Source organism: Notechis scutatus, chromosome 4 (genome assembly GCF_049901735.1).
Source record: "Notechis scutatus isolate UNSWTSFEM ecotype Mainland chromosome 4, rNotScu1.2, whole genome shotgun sequence".
NCBI lineage: Eukaryota > Metazoa > Chordata > Lepidosauria > Squamata > Elapidae > Notechis > Notechis scutatus.
Genome location: NC_142012.1, coordinates 71,513,859 through 71,534,152, shown reverse-complemented (window position 1 = coordinate 71,534,152; position 20,294 = coordinate 71,513,859). Strand labels below are relative to the sequence as shown.

General features: G+C 40.0%; 1 protein-coding gene across 1 annotated transcript in view; it reads left to right on the top strand.

Annotated features, from left to right (window-relative positions):
* Positions 1 to 20,294, top strand: part of LYAR (Ly1 antibody reactive) — a 23,516-nt gene extending 3,222 nt beyond the window's left edge. Inside the window, exons 2-8 of the mRNA XM_026688530.2 lie at positions 8,232 to 8,346; positions 8,646 to 8,753; positions 9,308 to 9,391; positions 16,132 to 16,483; positions 16,969 to 17,037; positions 18,645 to 18,730; positions 20,007 to 20,294. Coding sequence (XP_026544315.1) covers positions 8,232 to 8,346; positions 8,646 to 8,753; positions 9,308 to 9,391; positions 16,132 to 16,483; positions 16,969 to 17,037; positions 18,645 to 18,730; positions 20,007 to 20,141 — 949 coding nt within the window. The 3' untranslated portion in view covers positions 20,142 to 20,294. The remainder of the gene's footprint in view (positions 1 to 8,231; positions 8,347 to 8,645; positions 8,754 to 9,307; positions 9,392 to 16,131; positions 16,484 to 16,968; positions 17,038 to 18,644; positions 18,731 to 20,006) is intronic.

The window sequence follows — 20,294 nt, the reverse complement described above, 5'->3', positions numbered from 1 at the left end:
TTGCAGACCCCTGACCTAACGGGAGGCAGAGGAAGGGGGACTTTGACCACATGCCCAATATCCAGGATCCTGCTCAGCCAAGCCCGCCCCTCTTTGTAGTTGCCATGCCTGACATCAAGTTCACAGGGTGCCCCTCCTGTCAGGGATCAGCCTCCCAAGCTGCCCCCCCTCTCGGCGGTGCTGTTCCCTCCTTCCTGGAGCAGGGCAAGGTTGAGGAAGCCCAGGGCAGGCAGCTTTGCTCTACTTTCGCAATGTGCCGCCGCTGCGTTCGACGTGCCGACTCCGAAGACTCACCCCATTGAGCCCCTTGCACCTCTCCTGTGCAACAGTCAATGGGGTGAGCCTGCAGTGCCGGCGCCTCATATGCCCCCCTGTCGCCTCTTAGCTCCCCCAAGGGGGATGGCAGAGAGGTGCTAAAAGGCGGCAGGGGGGCGTTTGAGGCGCCGGCACTGCAGGCTCACCCCATTGACTGTTGCACTGCTCCAGGGCCAGCGTCTCAAATGCGGTGACGGCGGCTTTGCTTTACTTTCCCAAAGTGCCGCCGCTGTCGCGTTCTGTCTGTCTGTCTGTCTGTCTGTCTATCTGTCTATACATCCATCCAAAAGGTCTGTCTGCCTCCTGCCTACCTACCTATCTGCCTGGCTGTCTTTCTGTCTACCTACCTACCTATCTACCGATATCTATCTATTTACCTACCTACCTACTTATCTACCTACCTACCTATTCATCCATCCCAAAGATCTGTCTGTCTTCCTGCCTGCTTGCCTGCCTGCCTACCTACCTATCTACCAATATATCTATCTACCTACCTACCTGTCTCTCTCTCTCTGTCTCTATCCATCCATCCATCCATCCATCCATGTTCGAAGCGTCGGCCCCGCAGGCACATTGGGAAAGTAGAGCAAAGCCAGTCTGGGAGGGAGGGAGGAGGAGAGAGAGAGAGAGAGAGACCTGATGCATCAGATTGAAATGAGGCCTTAGTTTAGACTGAGGCCCTTTTCTACATTGAAACATCTTTGCCAGCACATTGAAACCTCTTTGGCTTCTATTAAAGGTTTTGTGGATGAAACATGGTCAAGACTATCAGGAAGCGCTCACATTTTGTTGAGGCTTTAAACAGGATCCATTGGACCAGATCTCCACCCTAAAAAATTACTTTTCCCCAATGTTTTAAAATGCCAATTCTGAAGAAGGCAAAACCAAAATGTACTGGTAAATTACAAGGAGAACACACACACACACACACACACACACACACACACACACACACACACACCTAACCCTGCTGGAGCAGGTGATTGGACTAGAATGGATATCTCATTATCTTTCTCCTCCCTCCCTTCTTTATTTCTTTTCCTTCTGTCCCTTCCTTCCATCCCCCCCCTCTTTCTTCATCTGTCCCTTTTTCTTTCTTTCCCTTTTCTCTTTCTTTTTTCTTCTCTCTTTCTCTCTTTCTTTTCTCTCTCTCTCTTTCCCTCTCTCAGGCTCTCACCCCATTGACTTGGTGCACTGCTTCGCTCGGAGTTGCTTGGGCAGGTCCTTCCGGTGCAGTGGGCTCAATGGGGTGGACCTGCGGGGCTGGCACCTAAACCGCGGCAGTGGTGGCACGTTTGAAAAGTTGAGCAAAGCCAGAGGTCGGTAATTTTTGTTGCAAAGAATCACAAAAGCTTCTGGGTTGTGCACAAGAAGGGACACATGTCAAGGCAATTCAGCAACATAAAATAAAGAAATAAAAATAAAACAAATCAACAAGAATTGGCAAAGTATCTCTGATTAGATTTTATTCACTACTAGAATCTAATCAGAGATGCTTTGCCGATTCTAGTTCAATTACCTGTCCCAGCAGGGTTAGAAGGGAGTGTGTGTGTATTTGTGTGCATGGCTGTCAAAAGTCCAAAAAGTAACTGGTCAAGTAACTCTGGGGAGGCCAGTCATAACTTGCTAAACAACCGGCCATTAAGTGAGGACCACTTTTATTTGGTTTGCCAGTCACCTGGCCATGCCCACCCAGTCACATGACCACCAAACCACACCTATCCGGTCATGTGACCAGCAAGCCACACCCAGCCAGCAAGCTACGCCAGCCAGTTACATCAGTGGTCCCCAACCTTTTTTGTGCCGGGGACCGGTTTCACGTAGAAACATTTTTCCAAGGACCGGTTAGGGTTTTTTATTTATTTATTTATTTATTTATTATTTATTTTTATTTACTATTACACTATAATATCAACTCACCAAAATGTAGAATCAGTGGGAGCTCTGGGCTTGTTTTCCTGCAACTAGACGGTCCCATCTGGGGGTGATGGGAGACAGTGACACTCGAATTGTACTCCTTATATCCAGTCTACTCCGTAGTCTTGTTTTTGTTGCTGTCAATGCAGAAAACCCCGCCTCACAAAGATAAGAGGTTGAAAATGGAAGCAGGACTTTCAGTGCTTTTGTGGCAATGTCAGGATGTTCTGCTTTGACTTTACTCCAGAATGCAAATAGATTTGAGGTTGTTTGAAACATGGATTTAAGGCCACCATCATTTGCAACTTCAACTAGCTGTTCCTCTTCTTGTAGGGTTAAAGTTGATTCCCCTGGCTTGTTCACAAATGGGTTCCGGATCCATTCCTTCCCCAGCCTGGGGTCTTTTGCGATGGGGAAGTAATGCTCAAACTCTTTTGAAAGCTGCAACATGCATTAACTGGGTGAATGAAGGTCCAAAGTCAGTTTCTTCCATAATCCCTGCTACTATGTGAAACATGTCAAATACCCCTGCGTTCACTCTATGTCTCCATATCTGCAGTTTGCCTTTGAATGCTGCAACCTTATCTGCCAACTTGAAAACGGTTGTCATTTTCCCCTGAAGTGAGAGATTGAGTTCATTGAGCAGGTTAAAAATGTCACACAGGTAAGCAAGTTTCAAGATCCAATCAGAGTCACTGAAGTATGCTGCCAGTGGTGACTGTTTTTCCAAGAAAAATCTCTGCAGTGACTCTCTTAACTCAAAAACTCTTGCCAGCGATTTACCTCTTGAAAGCCATCTCACTTCTGTGTACAAGAGAAGGCGTCTATGTTCTGCATCCATCTCTTCACAGAGCTGTTCGAACAGACGTGAATTCAGGGCATGTACTTTTATGTGGTTAATAATTTTTACCACAGCTTGCAAAACGCTGTTAAGCTCAGGTGGCATTTTTCGGCTTGCCAGCATTTCCCTATGGATGACACAGTGTGTAGACTCACATTCAGAGGCAACCTCCTTGATCCGCGTTGTCAGACCTGAAAGCCGCCCAGTCATCGCAGCCGCTCCGTCCGTGCATACACCGACACAGTGCGACCAATTAAGCCTCCCAGATATGTACTCGTTCAAGGACATGAATAACTCTGCAGCTGTGGTGTTAGTTGGCAGAAATAGTGCACATAGCAAATCCTCATGTACATCCTCCTGAAAAATGTATCTCACAAAAACGAGCAATACTGCTTTGTTGTCAACATTATTCATCCACCTGAATCGCGTACCATGGTGACTCATTAATCCTCTCAAGTAACTGTGCCTCGATGTCCTCTGCTATTTCATTAATTCTTCTTGTTACGGTGGTTGCCGAAAGGGGGATGCTTTCAACCTTTTTCACTGCAGCCTCTCCGAAAAGTTCACCGCAAATGTCCTTTGTAGCAGGCAAAATCAATTCTTCCCCAATAGTAAAGGGCTTCTTAGCTTTAGCAATGCGGTCCGTGACCAGGAATGATGCTTTTAGCGCAGACACATTTGTTGAAGTAGTGGCCTTGAATAATTGTTTCTGTCCTTCATTTTCCTGTTTTTTTCTTTCAAAATATTCTAAGGGCTTTTCTTTCAATGCTGGGTGCTTTGTCTCCAGGTGGCGGTGCAGTTTTGATGGTTTCATGCCTTCATTAGCAAGTCTGTCACCGCATATTACACAGAGTGGGTGGGGGGCTTGTGAATCACCTGTTGCGATGAACCCGTAACTCAGGTAGGAATCTTGGTATTTTCTTTTAAATGCCACTTTCTTTTTGCAGGCAGTCTGTGACCCTTCTGCTGTCTCATCGTTGTCTCGTTTACCCTTTCCAAAAAAACTCTCCAGTGAACTCTGTTTCTGGCTCATTTTGCGAGGGCTAGCTTGCTAGATGAGATTAGCCAGATGAGAGCGAGAGGTGTAGAGTTGTAATTGCAAGGAATGTTCTTATCCTATGGCAAACCAATGGGGAAAATGAATCTTCCAGTGGCAATAACATGGACTTAACCCTAACCCTAACCCTAACTAGAGATAATTAATTGTATTAATTACTATGCTAAACAGTAATGAAAGTTAAGCAGAAACCAAAGTTAATCAATGTTGGAGGATTACTAAAAATGTGTATAAATGCAAGACTAGACTCCAATAAAGTCATCATGATTCAGTTGATCATGATCAAACAAAAATATATGTTTGGCAACATATATGTTTTCTCCAAAAGCATTTTGTAAGGTAATCTGCAATTCAGGTTTTACATTTAGGATGGGTTTGATCTCCCATATGGTCTTCAGCTTTCCACAATCTCAACAATTGTAAGGTGTGTGGGGAATTCAGAGAGTCCAAGTCCACACATTTTAAAGATTTGTCTTATATATATAGTAGGGATTGCACTAAACATGTAAATGCAAAGAAACCCTTTGCCTATCCAGTGTTTTCAACTCCAGCAATTGTAAGATTATGTGGACTTCAACTCCCAAAATTACCCAGACACGGACTTCTTAAAATTGAGAAACACTGCTCTTCACTTTAAAAATGTTAAACAGATAGCTACACTTTCCCACTCATCCCCACACATTCCCTTTCTTCCAAAATATCAACAGCCCAAATATTTTGTCTTCACCCATTCTAGTGGGATCTGGATGCCACAAAATGGATGCTTTCTTCTTGGTTCATTTGATCATGATATGGAGACAATATTCCACTCATTGAAAAGCTAGTTATGACTTAATTTAATAATCAAAGTTGGATTGGATTTAATAATCATGGTTAATCATGGTTAATGCAGGCATGATATTCCCCTCTGGAAAAAAAACCGGGACCCGCCAAAAGAGCCAAGAAATTGCGCACACAAAACCAACGCTACACACCCTTCCTTTCCAGCTGGTCAGGTGTGGATCAGCTCCGGATCAGCTCCGGAGCTGGGCAGCCGCTTCCCTGGTGGCGGGGCCGAGGCTGGGATGGAAAACGTGCTTCGCAAGGGGCCGGGGAAGCCTGCGGGTGGAGGACCAAGCGCGCTGGGAGATTCTGCCGAGGCCGCCGTCCGGGGAGCGCCTGCTGCTTCCTGCTGGGCTGGGGTGGAAAACGCGCCGCAAGGGGCCGGGAAGCCTGCGGGCGGAGGACCAAGCGCACTGGGAGATTCTGCCGAGGCCGCCGTCCGGGGAGCGCCTGCTGCTTCCCTGCTGGGCTGGGGTGGAAAACGCGCTTCACAAGGGGCCGGGGAAGCCTGCGGGCGGAGGACCAAGCGCGCTGGGAGATTCTGCCAAGGCCACCGTCCGGGGAGCGCCCGCTGCTTCCCTGCTGGGCTGGGGTGGAAAACATGCTTCGCAAGGGGAAGCCTGCGGGCGGAGGACCAAGCGCGCTGGGAGATTCTGCCGAGACGAGGCCGTCAGACGGAGAGACGGCTGGTCTGTGGCTACCCAGCTCCCATTTCCTGCCGCTCACCTGAGTAGCCTGTAGCCGCATGTCAGTGCAGTGAGGCGAATGAAAAGCTTCTCGTGAGCCTTGACCAGGTTGCCGACCGCTTCCAAAGAGGGCGAGGGAGTTCGTGCAGGCTGGGATCGAGATAGCAGCGTAGCCTCCCTTTACCAGACCCTCGCAAAACTCCTGGCGTAAGCCTGTCGAATCAGGAGCCTCCTTCTTAGGGAGAGCAGCTTTCTCTAGCCACATGATTTTTGGTCGAGCGAGGCTGAGGGACGGCGTCAAAACCAGCGCTCTATCGAGTTTCCAACACGTCGGAACAAGATGGCGCCGAAGCAAAGTAGGCGGCCCGGTCCCAAATGACCCGCGGACCGGTACCGGTCCGCGGACCGGTGGTTGGGGACCCCTGAGTTACATGACCAGCAAGCCATGTCCACCCAGTCACATGATCAGCAAGCCACGCCCTCAATTTAGGCCACGCCCACATAAATTTTTAAACTCACCGAGGATGAGTTTGTAGCACAAAGGGGGCAGCGGACTGAAAAAGTTTGGGAACCATTGATATAGATAGATTACAAAGCAGTAAGTGTAATGGTGACTATTCAGTCTTGAAGGCCGTCTGGAAGTTCTTTGTCTTCAGCTTCTTCCCAATAACAATAACGAAGCCGCTTGTCTAATCTAGGAGGAGAGCACGCTGTAAGGGAGGAGGGGTTGTTGCATTGCTTGCAAGCCCCTGCTTGGCATTTGGGCAGCATTAAAAGTTGTCGGTAGGAGGTCCGCCCTGGAGAAGTATTCTGTAAGGAGGAGGTGGTCGTCTAAATCAGGGGTCGCCAACCTTTGGGACCTCAGGGACCACCAAGCTCATAATTTTAAATCCCAGGGACTTTGCTTGTCAGACAGTATATAGTTAATTGATAGTTAGTTGGTAGTGGAATTTATAATTCCAGGCGGGGAGTGTGCTGTCCAGACAGTATATGGTTAATTGGGAATTGGGAGCTGTCCACTTAAAGGAATGCCTCATGGGAAGCGTAGTTAATGCATCATGGGAAAAATAGTTCATGTCGTGTGATTGACCACTGAATTGACCCTTGGTTGGGTTGGGGGAAGCCTTTGTTCTTTTCCTTGCCTGGACCCAGCAACATGCTGGATCCCTTTGCTCCATCGTTATGGGATGAAGATAACTGTATTTTCACACTATGAAGTCAGCTATGCCAAGATTTAGACATTAGATGAATCTCGACATAACTGTGAGTTATACCTTGAGGATGCCTTATAAATAAAGAAAATTTGTATGGAAGCCTTTGTAGAGTATCTAGCTGTTTTTATATTCAGCCAGCAATTTAAAAACAGAACAGGGACCACTAACTGGTTCTGTGGGTGTGGCCTAATTTGTGGGTGTGGCTTGGTCACATGACTGGCTGGGCATGGCTTGTATGTAAATATTATAAATATTTATATAAATATTGAATTTTTTTATTAAAAAAGAGCAACTTTTACCCAAAATCAGGCAAAGCAGGCAGGTAGAATCACAGAATCACAGATTCATTCAGAGATCTATCTATCTGCCATCGGCTAGCTCAGTCTGTCATATAAAATTTGCTTGCAAGCAGATTCACAAAATTAATTCACAACACACCATGTATGTAAATATTGAATTTTTTATTAAAAAAAGAGCAACTTACCCAAAATCAGGCAAAGCAGTCAGGCAGATTGAGTTGCTCTCAGAATCATTCAGTGGTCTATCTATCTGCCATCAGCTAGCTCAGTCTCAAATTTGTTTGCCGTGAGTCTGCACTGAATAATAGACCCTTCAGTCCTAAGGGAGGTTCGGCTGTGCTTAAAAGCTGAGCCAAAGATCTAAAGACTAATTAGAAAGCAAGAAATCCAACCATTTTCTGCTTCCTAGCTAATCTAAATCTCCAGGCACAGTAGAACAGATGATGGTCGGAAAAAGGAAAAATAGCAACTTAGCAGGAAAATTTGCCGGGTAAGGAGTAAGTGGGCGGGGAGGGTTCCCGCGGGCCATGTGGGTGCCATGCAGCCTGGATTAATTGCTTTGGAGGGGTGCTCAGGGGGTAAGATTTCTCTGCGGTCCACCAAAATTTTCTCCTGGCCCACCAGTGAGCAACCGCTGGTCTAAATGCCTCTCTGCCAAGCAAGTTCTTTGCAAAGACCAACCCTTTCCAACTTTTTTACCCTGGAGAAAACCTTGACATAATTTTCAGGTCTCAAGGGAATTCCAGAATAAAAACAAAAATATATTTACATTTCACAATACAACATGTTTCTAACCTGCAAAATCCAAATTTAGCATATTTACAGCAGAGTAGCAGACCAGCACTGAGTGGAGGCAGGCAAAATTTCCCACCAACTAGCATTGCACGGCATAAGAAAAAACAATTTCTCCCCCCTCCAATCTTACCCTCTTGTGGAGAAGTTGGGAAGAAAGCCAGCTTAAACCTACCAATGTCTTTCAAGTTAATTATGCCATTTTAATATATTTCAGCAAAATGTTTGGGAAGAGTTCTGGAAAATGCCTTCTATTAAGGGTTATTTAAATCTGCATTTACAATGCAGGGATGATGATTATAAATACCACGTGAAGTGCCTAAGTGAAGATCAGAAGTATGGAGGAAAGAATTATGAAGCCAAAGTCCTCAAAGGAGACGTTAAGCAGCAGGAGTGGATTCAGGTGAAGTAGATCTAGCATCCCACAAATTGCATTTAATTTTTTTAAAAAAAACATGTTCATGATTTGTTATACCCCACTCTTTGTATAATGGCACCCAAGGCCAAGTAAAATTAAATAAAACTAAGTAATGTAATATATTGCTATTAGAAATATTAATTTATTACATGGACTTCAGGATTGTAACTACAGTATATTTAATCCTATAACAATTCACAATATAAATTCAATGTGACAATAGGAAACATAAAATGTTCTACTGGTGTATTTCCCAGTCACATTAACCTGTTTTTCATTTGCAGAAGATTCATGAAATAATAAAGGAAACGAACATTAATGCCAAAGTTCGAGATATTTTACAACAGATGTATGAGTATGATAATATTCCACGAAAGAAACGCAAATTTCAGGTATGTTCACAAGTTAAGTATTTATGCCTCAAACCTGACCTGGTATAATGCAGTTTTTCTTAATTATGGTTCCTTAAGCAAAAGTAACTTCTCTTAAAGAATCTGGATAGTTCAGTGTTTCTTAAATTATACTGTGGAAAACACATGTCTTCCAAATAATTTGAAAATCCTGAGCCCCCCCCCCCCCCCTTTAAACTTATTTAAACCCCATTTAATTACACATTTGTGCCTCCTAGTGATCTCTCTGCTTGAGTCCTCCCGGCCCCATCAGGGAACATGTCTGGGGTTAAGGAGCAGAGATGCCACTGTAGGCAACTTCTGGACAGTCAGAAGGACACGTAGTTCCACTTGGGCCACCGATCACGAGTGCTGTACCCTTGAGGGGCTAGAGCTCATGGCAAAATTGCAGCAGCCTCGTTTTGGAAAATTGTTAACAGGCTATGGAAGAAGTAGTTTAAGAACAGGTAGTTGTGGCTTCTGCTGATTTACTACTTTTGTCAGAAAATGCATTTGTGTCCCAGTTAAATATACCCCCCCACCTTCTGCCTAAATAGAACTGGATGGCCAACAGTTTGAAAATCCACAATACTACTCTACAGGATCAAGTATGGGATATTTTTTCAGAAGCAATGAGAAAGGTAAGCAAGCCAGTTACTGCTGCATTTGGAATATGTTGTAGTAAGTGTATTGGGGTGTGTGCAGGAAGAAGCTTGGGCTGGGAGACGGCTTAAGGTGAGTGGGTTTCGTTTAATAATGGCAGTGGGAAGTGCCAGGATTGTTGCTGTTAAAGTTTGTGGTCACATGATGTGGTGCTTTACTCCAGATTGCTTAACTATGAAAATTACTGTCATCATGTGTGTATTTGGGTTTCTTTAATACTGGAAAAGATGAAAGGAAATGAACTTGACATTTGAGAAGGACTTGAGCCAGATAAAAGTTGTTCTATTTGGCCTTTGCAAACATATTGAAAATCTGATAAGAGAAACAATGTAGATGGTTGGTAAACATTTTCTCTCTCTAGCAAGCTCTTTGGTAAATGAAACACATTGGATTCTGCCACTCTGGCTTCCTCGATTCAATCAGGAAAGGTGTTCATTGGTTACTCCTGAAGGCCCCCGTCCTCTCATTTTCAGAGCAAACCCCAAAAATAGTTTTAACAAATCTCAGAAAACTGTGCATAAATAAATTAAGATAATATCTTCTGCTGTTCCCACACAGGAAGGGTAGCTGGGAATTGATGAGCTATCTCCAATTGAAATGTCAGTAGCCAGTGTAGAAAATCTTTAAAAAGAGTGAGGTGGGGGGGCGGAGCTGGCGTCTCAGTGGTACAGCGTGCGATCTTGAAGCTCCAAGATCGCCACTGATATCTCTGTTGCAGGACGGTCCCACCGGACCTAAACCGTCGCGTAGAGACGGTGACTGAGGAGGGCACATCCTGTCAATCCCAGGGACATCGCAAAGTCCCTGGTTGATCCAGGAAAAGCCCTTTTGCCAGCAGCGGAGAGGTAGCCTTCCAAGCTGCTGAAATTGGAACAGCTCCGGAACGGAAGAGATTGAAGGAAAGTGTGTCAGCTTGGTGAGATGAACTTTTACTTATTATTACTTGAAGAGAACATCCTGAAAGATTTAAAGTGAAATTAAAAGGGAAGAGGAAAGAGTTTAAGCCGTGAAATTAAACTAGTTAAAGTGAAAGGTTTTTTTTCTTTTTCCCTTCTTATGGGAACTTTGAATTTGGTAAAGTTACTGACTGGTTTCTTTTAAATTTTCATCCTTTTTTTATTTTTATTTTTTAATAATTTTTTGAAAGTCTTTTGGTTAAGATTCTTCTTTTGGATTTGAGTTGTATTTTTTTTTTCAAAAAAAAAGGAAGGATTCCATTTTCTCTTTTTGTTTCTGGTATTGGATACAAGAGGGGGGAGTGAAAGTGAAGGGGGGAAAAGTAGCACTGCCATTTAGAGGCTTGGACATATTGTTTCTTTCTTTCTCTGTTTATGTACTTGCTATACTCAAGGTCTCTGAGCTTTGCAATGGAAAAGATAGTGGGATGAGCATGGTAGATTGTTTATACAGGTGCTCATCTGTGAAACTAAATAATTAGAGCTTTGAGCTAAAGTTGAAAGAAAGAAGATTGAAGTGATCTTGAAATACCGGAACAAGAAACATTGAGTTTGATTTATTAAAGAGCCTTGGATACTTAGTGGCAGCAACTGGTTTAACTCTAGATTATTTTCCATCTCCTTTTCTACTCTCTTCTCCCCGGTTTGGATTTTTTTGTTTGTATTTTAACCTTCAATTCCAGAAACTAGAACGTACTTTTTTTAAACTTTAAAAAAATCTTCTTCCTTTTCTCTTTTTTATTAAGAGAAATAATTGGATTAAGGTACATAAGTGCCTGAAGATTTTTCTTTTTCCCTTTTTTTTGGGGGGGAGTGGCAATTGCCTGCCTGTACTCCTTTTTTTCTTTTTTCCTTTTTCTCTCTTCCTCTCTACAGATAAGCACAAGATGAGCAGAAAGACAACAGCACCAGCTTCCTCAATACCAATAGCCTCTTCACCATCTGGAGGACAACGGTCAATATAGGCAATTTTACAACAGGAGAAAGAGAAGGAAGTGACATTACAGATGATTATGCAAGGAATCCAGAAGATTGAAAAGAGAATAGAGAATATTGAGTAAAGAGCTGAGAATATTGAGCAAAGAACTGAAAAGTCAGATGAGAAAGTAGAGAACATTCAACAGATGATGATGAAATATGAGGACAGAATTAAGAAAATTGAAGAAGATATACAAAGGGATAAGAAAATTGGAGATATTGACACTCGAGTGATATTGAGAAGCACAGATCCAAACCATTAGGATGGGAAATTGACAGATCAGAATTTTACCTAAGATTTCAAAATGTAGAAGGAAAAGGTGAAAATCTTGCTGAAATAATGACAGAAATACTGGCAGAAGCATTAGAGATAACCAAAGAGAAGATGATGGATGGGATGGATGAAGTATTCCGTGTATATACAAGATACGCAATGAGAAACAGACTACCAAGAGAAGTTCATATTAGATTCACTAAAAAGATTATTAAGACACAGATACTAAAGGTGGCAAGAGAGAAAACCTTAAAGTACAAAGATAAAGAAATTGTGGTGCTGAAACAGGTACCAAGAAGAGTAAGAGAGATGAGAAGAGAATATTTTTGACTAAAGAGTTACTTAAAAGAGGAGTAAATTACAGAAGGCCTCTTGTTCACCTGACAGGAACAAAGACACAGAATTGACACAGTTGAAAAAGCTGAGCTATTCTACTTAGAATATTTTAGAGGAAAAGAGGAGGAAGCTGGAAAGGAAGAGTCACTAATTGAATTCCAAGAGGAGTGTATAGTAGTAATTGAAAAAGAGAAAGAAGAAGGTGCAGTAGGTGGTGTACCCAGAGAGCAATGACCTACTAAGACCTACTAGAGCAATAAAACCCTCTCACAAAGCCTAACATGGATGAAAGAAAATTGATTACGATTAACATAAATGGACTTAATTTAGCTACTAAAAGAAGGAAAGTATTTCATAAACTAGAGAAATTGAAATTTGATATAATTTGCTTACAAGAAGTACATATTAAAAAACAACATGAATGTATACTTATTTTCTGCCTTCTGCACAGAGGTGGATTTGAAGCTGTACAGATGCAGATAGATAACTCAACAAGACGTCCGTAACAAATTACATTTATTGGTTCATCAGGTATCCTCATAACTCACGTTTGTGATGAAGTTCTTTAATGATCAATCCTTTGTATATCTGCCTTGTAGTAAAAGATGGTTATCTCCTAACCCAAGCTGCCATGAGTTAGAGAGTTCAGACAAAGAAAGAGGGAAACTCCCCCAACCCATTGAGGGTCAAACTAGTGACCAATCAGGATACAGATGTGGCCACGTGACATGAACTACATTTCCCAGGATACCTTTAACTACATTTACCATGATGCATTCCCTTAAGGGGACAACTCATAATTCCTAAGTAACTATCCAATTCCCATAGACTGGCTGGGACAGCACAACTTAAACAAAAAAAATTAGGGAAATTATTTACATCGCTGGCACAATCTTAAAAAAGAGGTGTGGTTTTATATATAAAAAACACAATTTTGGCAGAATTAATTTATACAGATGATGATGGAAGGATTTTGATGGTGGAAATAATGTACAATAATGTTAAAACACTTTTAATTGCAATTTATGCTCCGAATGATAATCAAGAAGAATTTTACAGGAAATTACATATGAAAATAATTGAATTGGACTATGTTAATATTTGTATGATGGGAGATCTTAATAGAATAGTTAATGATCGGTTGGATTACAAAATGCAGAAATCAACAAAGAAAGCTAGAAAGATATTACCAAAATCCTTCTTTCAAATAACAGAAGAATTCAACTTAAAAGATGCTTGGAGAGAGAGAGAAACACGGAGAGTAAGCAATACACCTTTTACTCAAGCATACATGCTTCATGGTCTAGAATAGGCATGATATGGATGTCAGCAGAACTACTGACTAACATATGAGAGATTGAAATAGAAACAAGCACTTGGGCAGATCATAACGCAGTACTTGGAAAGGATACAAGAGGAGATCTAGATGGACCTTAAATAATACGATATTAAAAGGAAAAGACTTTAAACAGAAAATAGAGAAAGAACTTGCTTTCTTTTTTAAAGAAAATAGAAAAGAGGATACATCTCTACGGAACCTCTGGGACACGAAGGCCTACACAAGAGGCTTGATAATAGACTATGCAAGGAAAAGAAATATAAAACAGAAAAAGACTTTCAAAATATTAGAGGATGATTATAAAAAAACTGGAAAAAGACTTACAGAAGTCCCTGCAAAAAAAGACATTAAAAATAAAATGGATATAATTAAACATAAAATGGTAATAATGGAAAAAAAGGAACTAGCTCAAAAAATTAAAAACGCTAAACAGAATTACTTTGAAGATGCAAATAAACCAGGCAGATGGCTAGCTTATAAATTGAGAAAGGAGAGAGAAGGATTAGCCAACTAATAAATGAAGAATACATGTTATGGAAATGAGGAGAAGAAAAAAATTATACAAGATTACTATGTGAAATTGTATTTTCAAGAGAATATTCAAGAAGAAAAAGTTAAGCAATATTTACAGAACGCGAACTTACCTCAGATACCTAAAGATATTGAAACAATGCTAGAAGGGAATATAACAATGATAGAATTAACAGAAGCTTTTAAAAAACCAGAATGTTGGAAAAGCACCAGGTCCAAATGGCTTACCAGCGGAATTTTACAAGACCTTTCAGGAAATACTGAATCTTCACCTATTAGAAGTTATGAACGAAGTTATGTTAAAGAAAAAAATACCCAAAACATGGACAGAAGCATACATTACACTTATACCGAAGGAGGATACAGACCTGCAGCAAGTTAAAAATTACAGACCTACATCCCTATTAAATTCAGACTATAAAATCTTTGCTTCAATCTTGGCAGAAAGACTAAAAAGATACTTAAATAACTTTATCCATATTGATCAAAATGGATTCCTGCCAAAGAGACAAATCATGAAAAGGTAATTTAAAAACGTTATGGACACTTATTAGAATTTAAATTGGAGGAGGAACAAGTTAAAGAAACGATGATTGCTTGGGAGAAAATTTTTGGATATGGGATTGATTTAGAAAAATGGCAAAAATTGTGGTCTCAAAATTAAAAAATGACAATGTCAACTGCATATAAAGAAAATTTGTATAAGATGTTTTACAGGTGGCATCTATCCCCGACGAGACTTGTGAGAATGTTTAAGAATAAATCGGATAAATGTTGGAAGTGTCATCTGATACCTGGTTCATATTACTATATGTGGTGGATATGCTCAGACGCAAAGAAATATTGGACTAAAATCCACACATGGTTGGAAAAAATGATAAAACAACATATAGACTTTAAACCAGAGATCTTTTTATTGGGAATTATACTGGAAATATATAACAAAGAGTTTAAATATTTGATTGTAAATGTACTAGCAGTGGCTAGGATTGCATTTGCTAAGAATTGGAAAAATGATAAAATACCTATGCAGGAGAAAGTTATTAAGAAAATTATGGACTGTGCTGAAATGAATAAATTGACATTTGAAATTAGAGAACAAGAAGATAAACAATTTTATATGATATGGGATTTGTTTTATCAATGGTTGGATAAAAAGACATGGTAATGTAATAGACTAGATAATTTTGTGATAGAAATTTAATAGATTGATATAAGACATAGACATATATAACCATTGGTTGAAAGTATATCATAAATTTTAAGATAAAACTTGGAACATCTCGTATAAAATGATGGAATAAATAGTTTAGTCATGGATGATTAATAACTGATAAATATACAAGCATATGTTAGTTCGACAATGTGAAAATTGATATAAATTGTGAGTAAATGACTATAAAAGAATAGCACAAAAGATTTGTAACCAACTGACACACTGTATGTATATAAAATGGAAGATGGTTTTATGTTTTTATGTTTTGTATGTGTATGTTTTTAAAAATAAAAATTCTTTAAAAAAATAAAAGAGCGAGGTGTTTGTTTTCAGCATCCTTGGTTATATCAAATACCGCCATGTGAGTCATGCAAAGCTCTGCCTTTCAAATGCGTAGTTTGAAATGCTTATCTTAATTGAAGATGAGTATTTGTGAAACAGTTATTTCCCTCAAATGTTTTTGCTGCTTTGTTATCAGTTGGATTTTAAGTGCCCATCCCCGGTTGGAAAAAGTATTTTTCATGCCAGAGGTGTCAAACTTGATTTCATTGAGGGCTGCATCAGGCTTGTGTTTGACCTTGGGGGGCTGGGGTGGGTGTGGCCAGCTCAATGTCACTCGTGTCGGTGCCTGTCCAGCAATCTGACAGAGAAAATGGGCTCCCGGGCTCTGTTTTCTGCTGTGACGGCCTCCTGCAACCCTTTTGTGCCAGAGAAAACTGAGCTCAGGCCGCACACAGCCTTCCCGAGCTTCCATTTTTTTTCTGGCAGAGGCATTGCGGGCCAGTCCTTCTGCTATTTCCAGGGTGGCCTCACGGACCAGATCTAAGTACCTGTGGGCTGGATCCGGCCCCAGGCCTTGTGTTTTGACACCTGTTTTATATTATGTAAACTTTACATTGTTCCTGTGTTTGCATTTTATTCTTTTTGCTATTTTTCTGTATATTTTTAGTTGTAATTCATTCAGAGACCTTCAAACTATTGAAACAACAGAAGTGTAGTAGGAGTAATAGAAAGAAATAGACTTCAAATGTACTAATACAAAATTGGATTTGTCATGGTGATATATAATACACTCATTTCTCCAACAGGAAAAACTTGAAACCCAATCTCTAAAAAATGAAATTATGCCTGTGGCATCAGAAAAGAGTATCACAAAGACTGAGAAACCAAAAGAGAAAAAAAGTAAAAAGGAATTAAAAGAGAAGAAAAGTATCAGAAAGTTAAAAGCTCAGCAAGAAAACTTGGAATGTTTAAAAAGTGAAAAATCTAGGCAAAACCTCCTTGAGGAAGGCAGCAAAAAAATGCTCCAGAGTGATTATTTGAAGAAGGCAAAGCAAGAAGCAGCCGGCTTGGAAGTGCCAAGGAAGGGAAATGGCCCAGAAGCAGAAGAAGCTGAGACAGAGGCACGTGGGAAGAAACGCAAGAACAGCTGCATAAAAGGTCCTAATGTGTTTTTCACTTTCTTCCTAATTTTAAATGCTCTTTTAAAATCCTGCAGCAAAATCCATTTATCTTCCTCCATTAAACAATTATCAGGGAAAGAAAATGAACCGGGCTCTTTAAAGACAGGGACCAGAACTGGAAGAATTTTCATGAGAAATGAAAGCAGGTAGTGAAATTAACAGCCCGGGGGATATATTACATTAAGGAATGGGAGGTATTTTTGTTGCTGGAATTAGACCCAACAAGGGAGACTAATGTGTAACTCTGGAGCTGAGAGGTTGGTTCCTGAGTGTTCCCTGGGCGTGGCTGTTTCCTTGCAAATGTTGCATTTTGGTGACATTGCCACATTGGGGAATGAAATATTTGTAAAGAGAAAAGCAGTTTCAGCTACTATCAAGATTTTAACACGACGGTGGTTCTCACCCAAAAGAGCTATTTTTTTTAATTCTTGATCTTTTTCTCCCTGCTCCCCTATAAAGCAGATGAGTCTCCCATTCCCACCAAAATAATGAACCGCTCTGAAGTGGAAGAAAACAAAGATAAACATCAAGGTAACTTGGAAGTTTATCAAAGCTGTGTATTATGATAATGGAAAATGTCAGTTGAATCTTACAGCATTATTATTTTCAAAAAACATTTACACGTGTCCTGCCATAAAGGGCTGATCAGTAGCTGGGATTTTAATATAGAACTTAGTGTTCAAAATGGGCAAAAGTGGCAGTAGAAAGAGACTGTATTTAAGGTTCCCTTGTGGGGCACCTCTTGGTCGCCAGAAGTATTGTGGGGAGAGATTATTGCCACTGAAAATAGTACTTCATTTATACATTTATCTGTGTGTCTGTATGCCTTCAAGTCAGTGTTGGCAACTGAAACTGTCTAGCTAGCCGGCTCCAATTTTCTTTGCAAACCTATTTTTCAGAAGTGGTTTGTCATTGCTTCCTTCTTAAGTCGAGATAGAACTCTGTTACCTAGCTGGCTTTGTGCCCAAGACAGAACTAGAAGTCATAGCTTCCTGGTTTCTAGCCTGGTACCTAAAACTTTAAGAGTGACACTGTTTAGGGCTTTGATTCGGTCAAAGGCAGCCTTGGGGACTACATCTTGCTGGGAAAAATATCATAAATCATATTAAAGTAATGTGGATGTCAAAAACAAGTAGCATCAAATGTGTTTTTTTATAAAGGCTGCTATGCAGAATCCCCTCCCCCACTTGCAAAACTTATGCTATCCTTGCGGTGGCATCATTGAATAAATTACTATATACACAACAGTGTGAAATCACAGCTGTCAAATCTTTAGCTAGTTTTGGCTTTCCTATGCATCAACTTTTCACTAAGAACACAGAGATTTACAAGCATCACAAAATTACATAAGAATGTTAAATTTTCATTAATCTTAAATAACTAAAAAGTATGGCACTTAAATGCTATAAGTCATTTTAAAATAAATTATTCTCAGTAATTACCAGTGTGTCAATCAGAAAATACATGATTGGGAATTATAGCAATTCCATTTGAATAATTGAAGATCAAACCTCATTTAACAAATTACTAAAAGCTAGACTCCATGTTGAAAGAACCCCAAATTTTGGATGTAGTACAAGGTCACATAGAATATTACAATCCAAAAATGTTTTCCACATTGACTTCATTTTAATGTCAGATTTACTTATGAAATATGAAGTTATTTTCAACTTTCCAATTCAGTTAGCCATTCATCTGCCATACTTTCAATAAGACATAAAAATCTTTGCAGCAGTTACCCTGTGTAAAGCCAGTTTGTAAGTTTTAATACTATTAAAAAAGATGCCGGAGAAATAAATTAGTTTTCATGATTTATCTCACCTTATTAAAAATCATCCTGCTGCTTTGTAAGACCAAACCAACCCACCTCTTCAAAACAGTGCCAACAAAGGAGTGCTTGGAAGAGGGACAGCCGAAGGGCATTCTCGCTTGTCTCCCTCCCTCATCAGTCTGGAAGCAGTCAAGGCAGTTTCTCATCAGAACCCTGGGCCGAATCTAGCCTGGGTTAGAGTCAAATTTTAACCCAAGTTTATGTTGATGCAGAAATTTATTTATAACAAATATTTAATGCTGCATTTCCTAATTTAAGTCAAAACATAAGGAGATCATTTAAAGTATTTTTTTAATCAATTCTACAGGTAAATTCAACTGGAAAGGAACAATAACAGCTGTTTTGAAGCAAGCGCCTGACAATGAATTATCCATTAAGAAACTAAGGAAAAAGGTGTGTTGCATCACTTTATGAAACAATGTAAAATTGAGTACAGTGGGCTGCTAAATTGGTGTACTTCTAGCATGCTCTGAGTTTGGATTGCATTTCAGCAGTTTTACTGGTTGACATCTTTTTTAAAAAAATACTTGCACGGTAAATACACTGTTTGCGATCATTCATTTCATGGAATTGAAAATCAAAGTCCAACGGCTAGCAAGCCACATTTTAACAGTGTCTGGTTTTGCAATATTTATGCTCTGTGCTTAAACTTTATTACTTAAAAATGGCTTTGACTTCATTTTTGAAAATTAAATTAGATCTGAAATCACAACTCTTGTACACACGATAGCACTTCATTCACGGAAAAGAATGACTTATATTGTCTCCCCAAGAGCAAGGTTACAATCATTGTCCAATATATGAGCACAAACCCCGGCGTTATCCCAGCCTAAATAAAACGTAGACCTACGGTTAATTCCTTAAAATTTAAAATCCAGTGGCTCTCGCGTGCAATTCAATATCCTTAGGACAACTTTTTAACTGGCATTTCCTTTAAAAGAGTCCTTTCTGCCATTAAATATCAACTTTTCTTATTCTGGACACTTTGCAAAATTACAAACTTTAAAACACATTTATCCAGCCAAACTATTATTACAATGATTTCTCAGACTTCATGCGTGGGGGAAAACAATTGCATTCACTGCCATAAAACCGTTCTTAGCAATTTGGACATCATATATATTTTTTAACAAGTTCTAATAAAAGTGAGAGAATTAAACGCTGTCAGAAGTTTGAAAGGAAGACATCTATAGTAGTTTGGCTTTAACAGATCTAGATACGGGGCAGGAACAGATATTGTCTTCTCAGGCTGCTCAGAATCGGTTGGAGATATCAATTGGTTTTTGGCTTTTGTCTTCTTTTCCAAGTTCCATTATGTTGTTTCTAACTTTAGTATGCAAGCTGCCTAGAATTACCGAAGCAGCGCTATTAACAGGGAAAGTGAAAAACTATTTCCATTAATTTCCTAAAACTATAAATAGCTTGGATTTAATCTAGCAGCCTGGTCAAAGTTTTAAGCATTAGGAAAAATATAATTAAACGAACAGGTCCCACATTGTAAAGTTAAGTCATAGGCGCAGATTATTTTTAATAGTTAAGTGAAAGGAAAAGCGTACATGATGAGCTTCTCACAATTTCCAAAGGACCATGTTTGCGAGACAATCTCAAAAATCGGGCGAACTGAAAACACAATCAAACCTTAGAATGATATTTTCCTTTTCTTTTGTAGGTTATAGCTCAGTATTACGCAGTCGCAGGTGACCATCAGAAATCTGAAGAGAAAACCCTAGCCCTGTTTAAGAAGAAAGTCAGCAGCAACCCCAAATTTAGAGTTTTAAAAGAAAAGGTTAAACTTCTGAAATAATTTTTAGGGGTCAGACAATATGATCTTGTAGATTGCCAGTTTTATTAATAAATAAAAAACTTTTCATTATATGGAGATGAAATATAACTGTATTTGATTGTAAATTCATTTTTTATAATATGAAAATTAAAGACATTTTGTAAAACACAAAAA